This window comes from Scatophagus argus, chromosome 6 (assembly GCF_020382885.2).
Source record: "Scatophagus argus isolate fScaArg1 chromosome 6, fScaArg1.pri, whole genome shotgun sequence".
Lineage (NCBI taxonomy): Eukaryota > Metazoa > Chordata > Actinopteri > Scatophagidae > Scatophagus > Scatophagus argus.
In genome coordinates this window covers 4178816-4189030 of record NC_058498.1, presented here as the reverse complement: position 1 = coordinate 4189030, position 10215 = coordinate 4178816, and the positions used below count along the sequence as shown (strand labels likewise).

General features: G+C 44.0%; 1 protein-coding gene across 1 annotated transcript; it reads right to left on the bottom strand.

Moving 5' to 3' along the window:
• Positions 1–523: 523 nt before the first annotated feature.
• Positions 524–10075, bottom strand: zmat3 (zinc finger, matrin-type 3). The gene is made up of 6 exons (XM_046392887.1): positions 9877–10075; positions 4475–5217; positions 4242–4382; positions 3077–3243; positions 2716–2819; positions 524–1210 (listed from the first exon to the last, which is right to left on the bottom strand). Exons 1-6 carry the CDS (start codon positions 9998–10000, stop codon positions 1002–1004), a joined length of 1488 nt encoding a protein of 495 aa, XP_046248843.1. The 5' UTR covers positions 10001–10075; the 3' UTR covers positions 524–1001.
• Positions 10076–10215: the final 140 nt, after the last annotated feature.

Below are 10215 nucleotides of genomic sequence, written 5' to 3'. Positions count from 1 at the left end.
AATGGCTAGCCAGAGCTTACTCTTTAGCCTAAGTCTCACTAAAGGCACGAGCAAGGCTAGCCAGGGCGTAGCCTTCAGCCTGATACACGCCAAAGGACCGCTAAGAGGTCAGCTGAGGCTAACAGATTCATGTAACAGTGTTTCTACCACGTGATGTTCTTTGTTGTGCTTTGTTTGTTTTAAATTAGCAAGTAGAGCTTTGGATTTTATTTACCTGCATTAAGTTATAAAGAAGCTGAATTTGTTCTTTTGTGTCCCGCGTGGCTCCGTGGTCACCAAGTGGCCACCAGTCCCGCATTTAAGTCCCTGCTGTTGTTGGGCCTGAAAAATTACTCGTAGGGCTGAATTACTCAACACAAACAAGTCTAAAAGTAAAAGTTTGTCCTTCGAGATTATTTTCCCAAGGAGAAGACTTGTTCTCACCTGTATGCTTGTGTCTTTCCTCACACCAGTTTCTCTCTATTGTACACACTTTGCATTTCCTCTCTCTTACTCAAACCATCCGTGCACTTGTCCTCTAAACAAGCTCAAGATTTACTTGCAGTTCATTTGCGTTTGTCTGAGTCAAACAGCAACCCACTCAGAGCCTTCGAGGAAAGTTGACCAGAAACAGTATAACAAAAGGCGGCGGGTCAAAAATGTAATTTTGTGTCTTGAGACTTGCACATTGAAAAAAGCCAACATTCTTCTGCATACATGTAAGCAGCGTGCTTCACTATACAGAGCGAAATTCAAGAGTCACACCCGGATCAGATAAATCCATCAGATCCAATTATGGCTTCATGTGGTAGGACATTATGTCAAATAAGAGGATTTACATAATATTTGATCCACGTATCAAATGAATTACAATAAGATCTTGAGGCCATCAGGGCTAATTCCTTTGCTAAATATGCCCCTCTCAGATACAGGGCAGTATATTTGCATTCCTGTACTTTGTTCTTGCACCGTCTCTATTCTGTTGCACTCTAATCTCTGTCTCCCCTCCCTCCTCGTGTCTCTTAGCTGTAGCCGAGGTTCTCCATCTCGTGGCGGTATCTTAGCTCCGAAACTTTTGCTTTGTGCTGCTTGCTCTCCAGATGCTGCCTGAAGTCCGTCTCCTGCTCGGCTCCGCAGTTGCACATGGAGCAGTAAAACTGTCCGCTGGGAGTCACACACATGGCCAAGTCCCTGGGGATGCGCTGCCTCGGTCTGGGGTTGTAGTACGGCCCTGGAGGGGAGGGAAGAGAGGAGAAACGCAGGGATAAAGTCAGTTGTAGCCACACAGGAAGTGGTTGATTCATGTCAGATTTATCTGTCATGACAGCTGGAAGGATACTTGAATTAGTACTAAATGTTGGCAAAGATTATGTGAATGTGTGTGTGTGACTGATTACTGTTTTTATTATCAATTATCTTTTTTTTTTCAATTAATCCATCAATTTTTTTTTCCCATCAGTCCATCAAGGTTTTCTGTAAAGAGACCAGTATCTTAAAATTTGCTTCTTTTGTGCAGTTAGCTCTTCCAATCCCAACAATATTCAGTTTGCAATCATATAAAAGTGAAAAGCAGACTATCCTGACACCTGAGACGCTGGCACCAGCAACTCTTCTGTATTTTTAACAAGGCAAGCAGCACGGCTCTGTGGATGACAACGCTGGTCTGACAGTCGGTTCCTTCACCACTTTGGTAGCTGTAATATCTCAACAACTACAGGACTGATTGTCATGAAATCTGAAGCAGATTTCCAGGGTGCCAAAGGATGAATCCAAATGACTTTCCTGAGATGAGGTTCAACATTAGTGGTTTGGAGTGAAATATCTTGACTACTGGGTGGATTAACATCACCTCAGGATGTTAACATTGTCATTGTGAGCATGCTGACATTTGGCTCAAAATACCACTGTGCCAAAGTACAACCTCGCACAGCCGTTAGCACGTTAGCATGGCCAGATTACAACTGGGTGGATCATTTGAAAAAGAAGAATTGCTTGTTTGTGTTCGTCTGTGTGTGTGCATGTGTGTGTGTGCGTGTGTGCATGTGTGTGTGTGTGAGTGTGTGTGTGCGTGTGTGTGTGAGTGAACACAGCAGAAAAATGAGAAGGAGATATGGAGAGAGATAAAAGACAGCAAGAAGGCAACCGCAGGAGAGAGTGCAGCTATTTTAGGGTTTGTCCATCAAGAAAACTGATTAAATCAGCAGAACGTTGTGGTGTGTGTGTGTGTGTGTGTGTGTGTGTGTGTGTGAGAATGAGAAAGAGAGAGTGAGAGACAAAGGGAACTGGCTCTAATGTATGATTTATCCTGTTTTGCTCTGGGCTGCGGTGCGTCTGTTTTGCTCTGCGTGAATGTAGAAAGATAGCGAAAGACAGCAAGAGGGTGATAGCTGCTTGACGTCAGCAGAAAGTCTGACGTTACATTCTCTGTATCTGTTTTCACACACACACACACACACACACACACACACACACACACACAGGCGAGAGCAAACACTCACACAAACAACACAGAGAACATGGTCTGCTTTCAGCCCAAAACCTTAACCCTGACATCCGGATCTCGTGATGGTACCATAAGTCACTTCCCAGTATGTGCTGAGAACTTCTGCATTATGTACAATTTAACAGTTAAATAAATGATATGATATAAATGAATGATCAGACATTTGCATCTAGCTTGTCAGCGAGCGTCTCCATGTTTTTAAGTCTCTTGTTCATTTATTGAGAATATTTTACCTGGCATGGATGCAGGTAACTGCGGGCTTCTGCGGTTTTTCACCAGTCTGTACTCACTGCCATCTTTTCTGTGTCTTCTTGAAGCTCCCTCGTTGCTGCCTTCCCTGAAATGGACAGAGACACAGTCACACAATCCAAAAGTCGAGCAAAACACACTATCTGACTGTTTCTGCAAGTTTTTCTTTCAGCTACTTTGGTAATCAGCAAAGCCATAATGAAAGTTGGTGTTTCTCATCATTTGCATTCTGGACTGCTTTGAATTCATTTAGGAAATAAGTTTCCTATGAAATTTGAAAAACAAATGCTAAGCTCAAGGACGAGACTGCAGCACAGCGCAAAACGTTTCTATACTTAAACCTACATGTTAATGGGGTTCTGCTGGGCCTCAGCGAGCCGTAGCTTCTTAGCGTGGTTCTTGCCCTGGTAGTGGGCTTGTGCAACTGCGGGTGAACTGAAGGAGGCGTCACACAGCTTACAATAGTCATTCTCTGTGGCCAAGATCACCCGGGTCGCCCCTTTATACAGCGCCTGCAGACACAAAACAAAGCAACGCTTTGTGTTCGTGGTGAAAGGAGGTAAACAGTGAGGAAGAGAACAAATACATTTTTTAGGGAGGAAGAAAAGAATTTCTTAAGAACGTCTTAACATTTTCAACTAGAAAATATACACGCACACAATTTTAAATGGTGAAAAAGGTCTGAAAACTAATACCATGAAAGTAAAATCCTACAAAACAGATTATGTCACTTTTCCCCTGGCTGATAAGGTAATGTCACTCATGTACAGAAAGGACAACTGCAGCTTTACAGCACATAAAAAATTCCTGTGTTCTGCATTTTCTAATTTTTGATGATACAGATATATGCTGATAAATTTTGCTATTTGTTTACTTGATGTTTTGATACGAAGTGAACAATGATGGCAGGAAGACAAGCATTCAGTAGAGTAGTGCTTCAGCAACAAGTAAATCTTGTTTGGCCACCTGAGGGCAACATGGACACACCTGTCATCACCTTTTAAGTTGATACGGTAAATTTGATTGCAACCAGTTGCTTGTTTACAGAAACAGTGTTTACGGGGTATGATTACCATTCATTTGAAGTCATGTTGGTATCCAGTATTCACCCTCTTTTAGCTTTGTTTTTAGTCTCCACCAACTACTGAGGAAAATATCTGCTGCTTTAACTGCTAAACGTTCCACTATATTCATCATCCATTTGCTTCTGATATTTCATAAGCCATGTTCAGTTGTAGACATTATGCTTTTACCAGCTTTTAATTCTAACATTTAAAGGGCAGCTAAAACGTGTAGAGGCAGTCAGTTGTTTGTGGGCTGTGGATGGTGAATGGACAGCCAGTTTCCACTGTTCAAATAAAGCAGAGTGACTCTGCAGTTCCCTGCCACCCCCTCAGAGGGAAATGACCTCTATCAGCGGACTGGCCACTTCAGCAGCAGCACAGCCACCTGCTAAACTGTAGCATTTTGGTATGTTGGTGCTGGCTGAGTTGCTAAGTGTGGCTCTGACCTGCCTGCCTGCATCACTGTCATTGGATCCTGAGCTGAGGGCTGTCTGGCCAGCCGTCTCGAGGAGTTCTGGGATCCTGATGGCTGGAGGCTGTTGACTGCCAGCATAGAAATTTCTTAATTTTTTACTGTGGTTCTTCCCCTAGAGAGACAAACAGGCAGATAGAAATTTGTGTTTATTTATCTTAATATTTTACATGATTTCTGTATGTGTCAATGTGTATTTTAGCCAACCTGGTAGTGCGCCTGTGCCTGTTGAGCAGAGTTGAGGGTAACATTGCAGAGTTTACAGTACAGTGGTTTACACAGTTCCCCCAGTCCCAAAGAGTCCTCCTGCTCTTCCATACCCAGCGGAGAGCCTTCATCCTGGGGCTGCTCGCTGGCTGGGGCTGCCTGACCCATGAGAGGACCAGGGATGAGGCAGGACACCGGGGAAGGGATGAGGGCTGGTCCAGGAGGCCTTGGGGGCATCTGTGAAGGGTCTGGGCCTGGAGCAGGAGTGGAGGACAGGGGGCTGGGAGGAAGGGGAAATTGTCCAGTTCCAGGTGCCACTACAGGCGGGGGCACCAGTGCATGTGCAGGGTTCAGAGGTGGAGGCCCCAGTGGTTGTGTGAGGTCCACTGTTGGAGGCACTGTTGCTTGCGTGTGATCCACAGGTGGGGGCCCCAAGGTGTGTGCCATTGGTGGAAGCCTAAGCGGCGGGCCTGGGGCCATTGGAGGAGGGGCTAAGCTGTGTGGTGGGGTGATGGGGGGCGGCCTTAACGTGTGCGTTGCAGTTATTGGAGGAGGCCCTAGATTCTGGGTGGGAACCATAGTTGGTGGTCCAATTGCCTGAGTAGGGGCTATGGGTGGTGGGCCAAGAGCCTGCGTAGGCGCCATTGGCGGAGGTCCCAGCTGGTGCAGAGAGTCCATATGTTGGAAAGGCTGCTGGGGATGGCTGAAGAGGCTCAGAGGAGGCTTCAGCATGGTCTCAGGGCCTGTTGACATCAGAGGCATCACACATTACTTTCAGACATGGACAGATATTAAAATTCAAAGACATTTCCATCCATCCATTATCTTTAACTGCTTATCCTTTAGAGAAGAGGCAGAGTACAATCCTTTACAGGCCGCCAGTTCGTCACAAGACCAACACCTAGAGTCAAACAATGCAGATGCAATGCAGAGCAGCCAGTTACTGCTGCTGAAGTCGTCTATTTACAGATCATCTGATGAGCTCATCTAATGAACACTGAAAAGGAATTCAGTGAAAATCTAGTGACTGATGTACAGTGACACAAAGAGAAGGCATTTATTTTTAGGAGCCCTGAGGCAGGAGAGATGTAAAGAGATGGGCGAATGGAAACACATTCTCGGACAGAGTTGATTCACACTACAGTGGGCATCAGAAAGATTAGGCTGAGCCTGCAGTGCCTGCAGTCATGCATACAGGTTGTTATGCATTATGATAAAATAAGATAAGATAAGATGAGATTTCCTTTATTGTTCCACAATGGGGAAATTCATCTTGTTGCAGCAGCAAAGTGGATAGTGAAAAACAGAGGTAGGCATCGATAATAAACAATTTACATAAGTGTATTCATGCACGTCGTGTGCACATGTACACAAGCAAAAACAGTGACAATAAAATCCTCAAGCTCCCCTGATCAGAATAGATCACAGGCTGAATGTGACTGTTCAAGCAGCCTGATAATGTGTGTGTGTGTGTGTGTGTGTATAAGAAAAATCGACAGAAAGCTCCATGCTGATTTGTGTTTGTTCATTTGTTCTGCTCTAATGCTGCATTTTGTGTGTGCGTGTGTGCGTGTGTGTGTGTGCTGCATATATTGTCAGGTCAGTAATAGGTCAACAGCTGTGTGAAAACTCACTGTGCTGGAAAGCTTTTATCTGGAATCCATTCGGACGGCCATTGGCAGTGATTCATGGACCCAAAATAACATCCTGAAGTGTTTGTGTTTCCGACTGCTGCTTGCTGTCAGTCTGTCTGTCTAAACTGTCTGCTTGCCTGTCTGTCACCTGGCCTGGCTGACCTCAGGAGAAAGGTATGCTGGGCAAGGCGCTGACCTTACTAAAGTCCTGTCAACTGCAAGACGACACTGTGTGCGATCCAGTAGAGCTGGATGAGTTGCCTATAGATTAATAATATACCTCTGTGCAGCTGCTGCGTGTATGTAAATATCAGATTCGCTACTCGCTCACATTGTGAATGTTGTCGGTGTTAAATTCTGCTCGAGAAAGCTTTCACATTTGCTGTTTTATTTGTAGCGGAAATGGTTAAGTTCTGGCCATTATGAGTGGACCGTCAAAGAGAAGCAGCTCTAGCAGAACATCAGGCTTAATTTACATAAAAGTTAGAGAAACAGAAGTCACAGCCACAAACATCTCAGCAAAGATGGAGACAAAATGCAATAAAGATGCTTAATGTAAAAATGTAAACTGAAGGCTTAAAAAGAGGGCCAAAGAGGCATTACAATACAGCACGTTTAAAAAGATTGTGCTTCATATTTCTCAGCGGTGTTGCTGAATCAGGCCCATCACCATTCAGAACCAGATCCATTCTCATCAGCCGCAGCCTCATATGAACCGAGACAGCCCACACAGCCTCACCACAGCAGCATTCACGAGCACAAAGGCCGGCTGACCCTTTTTGTGTGATATTAACCATTCATCAGCTCACAGAGCATGAGATGGTGCCCCCACACAATAAATGACTATTGAACTACATGTGCATTTACTTCATAGCAGTTTACAATGTGGAAAAGGCCTGAAGAGGTTTTTCCTCCATTCAAAGTATTATTTCTTTCCTGGCCTATTCTTCAACCCTCTGTGATACTACTTCCTGTAAAATTACTTTGCATCTTGATACCATGTGGGAATTACTGCACCTGAGAGCAAAACAGGAGCCAACGAATGCATGAACCAGTGATCAATAAAGTCTCAATCAGCAACAAATTCTTCAGGGAGAATACGGCTGCAAAAGCACATTTCTCAAGCTCCATTGTCAATTTAAACTCTTAAAACGTGGCCACATGCTGAATACCATGCAAACCTGTTTGTTTTGTTGTTTTTGAGCAGCTTTATTTGCCAATGCCTCTCTGAGAACACTATAGAGCTGACAGAGGAACAAAAAGATTCATAAGATTAGATTAGATAAGATTAATTTGTGCATAATATATTTGACTAACTATAACTACTCAATAATAATAGTAATAAATTATTATTATTATTATTATTACTGCAGATTTAAATCTGTTCTTAACTTGAAACCCTGTTATGAAAAAGATGTCAATATTGATTTATTGATTGGTCCAGAGGGAAATTGGCCAAATCATTATGCTCTTTTTTTCTTTTAATCATATTTGTGCACACATTTGCACTTTTCTAGCCAGGGAGAAAATATCGCAGTGATGGCCTACAAGTGAAATATCTTTATTCAGGTGACAGAGTCACAAAATGTGCCCTTATTATCCAGCAGAAAATGTGGGAGCAGCCACAAAGACATTAATTGTTAGCTATGGGTGCACAGACTACAAATAGTTCTTCGTCAACACTGTGCCGAAACCACCATTCCCTCCCTAAAACGATATGAAACAGGCTCCTCTCACAAGAAAAACATAGCAGAGTAAACAGTACAGCTTTTAATTATACCACATAATAAAGAGAAGATTGATGCTGACTTTTGGACCGGAACGGAGGAGTGAGAGAGACAAAACCGTATTGTCTGCTCTTTTATTTTGGCTGTTACCTTTCCATAGTTATACTGTGAGCAAGATAGGCCAAGGGCAGTTTTGTCCTCCTCCTCCTCCGAGACCCAGATCCAGCTGGGCCCACAAGGTGCAGTCTGCAGAGCTGCAGCACATATGCATGCTCACAGCCACGGGCGTAGATTTTGCGTGGGATGGAGACGACAGGCCCCCCTTCAGTATATTAGAACATGCACTTTTAACCCCCTCAATAAAGGGATGAAAGCAGCAGGGGACTTTTATTTTGGTGAACAGTTTATGACCCTGTTCACAGCCTTGGATATTGCTGCAAAGTAAATAAATAAGTAAAATAATATAAACAAACCCTTTTCTTTGCATTTGAATTTTTGGAGAGGATGTGATCAACTGTAAGTCATAGTCAAGCTCACTGTGATGATCATCACATTTTTGGAGAGATATTATAGCTAAATGAAAACACCACCAAGTTATTTATTAGTACATCCCTTTTTTCACAGATTTTTACTAGAATCACTCACGGTTGTGAACCAAGGAGTCTGTGTCCTGGAGCCTGATCATCTCATTGCCTCCACTGAGAATCTCTAAATAGGCCAAGTGTTCATTTTCTCTCGAGTTTTTTTTTCTGCCATACTGTGTTGTGTCACATAAATTATGGAGGGATGAGAAGCACATGCCTCCTGCACTTATTCCATCTGCTTCACTGGGCACCAGATACGTCTTCCCTAACCATTATAGTAACGCCAAGCTTTTATATCTGAGCAGCACTGAACGTTTGATCGGCATTAATAATGGTTAACATAGCATGAGTTGTGTTGTCCTTCAAACACTCATGAGCACCGACCACCTGGCCCATTCGCTGGGCTGTTACTACTTTATCAATTAGTTATTGTCTATTCCTCCTCATAAAAAAACAGACATTAGCAGACATCTTTGTTGAACAAAATGATAACCAATAATTGATTGAAATGCCTCATCTCGAGTCACCAAAAGCTAGCAGATCCTTTGCTCTGATTAATTAAATCAAACAAATGTTTGCTCTTGTTACTTTCTGACGACTTGAATGGTTTAGCAAATTTGTCATCTTAGGTTTCCCACTGACTGATTAATCAACCACTGTGTCAGCTCTCCATGCATTTAACAACCGGTTACAATAACTTGCACTAACGTCAGTCTTGATGTGTTCTAAGCAGTTTCATAATGACATAATGAGGCTGAGTGACGTGACAGTTTAACGGCTGGGATAATACCAGGCAGACTGATCATTCTCATGCTGCAAAACTGGATCATCTACGTAGCTATAAGACCATGTCACATGCTGGCCTTAAGTTCCTTAAACCGACAGGAAAGCCTGTTTTGGTAGCAACTGTGCAGGTGCAACAAAGAAACACTTACTGTGTAATTGCCACATGCCACCATCAGCTGTGCACATCAAGCAGTGCAAAGGCTAAAGTGAGGGGAGCAGTAATGATTCAATTTCTATTTCTCACTTGTGCTGACAACACTTGACTGACTGGCATGCCCAAGAGATGGAAGTGGACATTGCACTGAGACTCTGCGCTGTTTCAGATTACAGTAAGACATCTGCTCAAACCTGGAGACACCCTGGAGCAGGAGACATGGAGATCTCCTTCAGTACAAGAGACCATTAGAGTATCTCGACAACCTCAGATTTTGCATTGCAGCATCCATAAACTGAACAGAATGATGGCTGGATGCACCCCTCTACGTGACACCAGGATGATGACAGCAGCAGCAGCAGCAGCAGCAGCGGCGGCAGCACAAGCGGTTTCAACATCCACGTTCCCCTCTACCATCTACATATGTCTCTGGCTGGATTTTCTCCATCCCTGCACATTAGCGCATTAGACCGCTGGTAGTCAGAGGGGAGGTCCTGTATGGCAAGCCTCTCCTTACCTGGCAATCGGGCAAGATAATGGCTGCTGTCACCGTAGCTGACAGGCGGCGAAGTATAATTTCTACAGTATTCTGCACTCTGGTAGTACGTTGCATCTCCGTTCTTCAGCTGCATGGCCATCATTGCAGTCACATCCCTTAGCCAACTTCTCCTCTTCAAAAACCGGGCGGCCAGGCAGGATGACAGTCCCTACCACACGCTCAGACACTGAGGCTTTCAGCGGAGGGGTGACTTCCAGAGGAGAGCGAAAAACACTCTGCAACACCACACGTTAATCCACAAACGTGGGATCGCATTGCGCTTGTCTTTGCACATCAAATATCGACGAAGATGCTGTT

What these genes read in the sequence shown, in the direction of transcription:
- zmat3 (XM_046392887.1), bottom strand. Translation starts at nt 10,000, where the DNA reads ATGATGGCCATGCAGCTGAAGAACGGAGATGCAACGTACTACCAGAGT. An exon ending in AGGCACAGGCGCACTACCAG is followed by an intron (nt 4,383 to 4,474) that starts GTTGGCTAAAAT and finishes TTGTCTCTCTAG; the next exon opens with GGGAAGAACCACAGTAAAAA. An exon ending in CAGCAGAACCCCATTAACAT is followed by an intron (nt 2,820 to 3,076) that starts GTAGGTTTAAGT and finishes TGTCCATTTCAG; the next exon opens with GGAAGGCAGCAACGAGGGAG.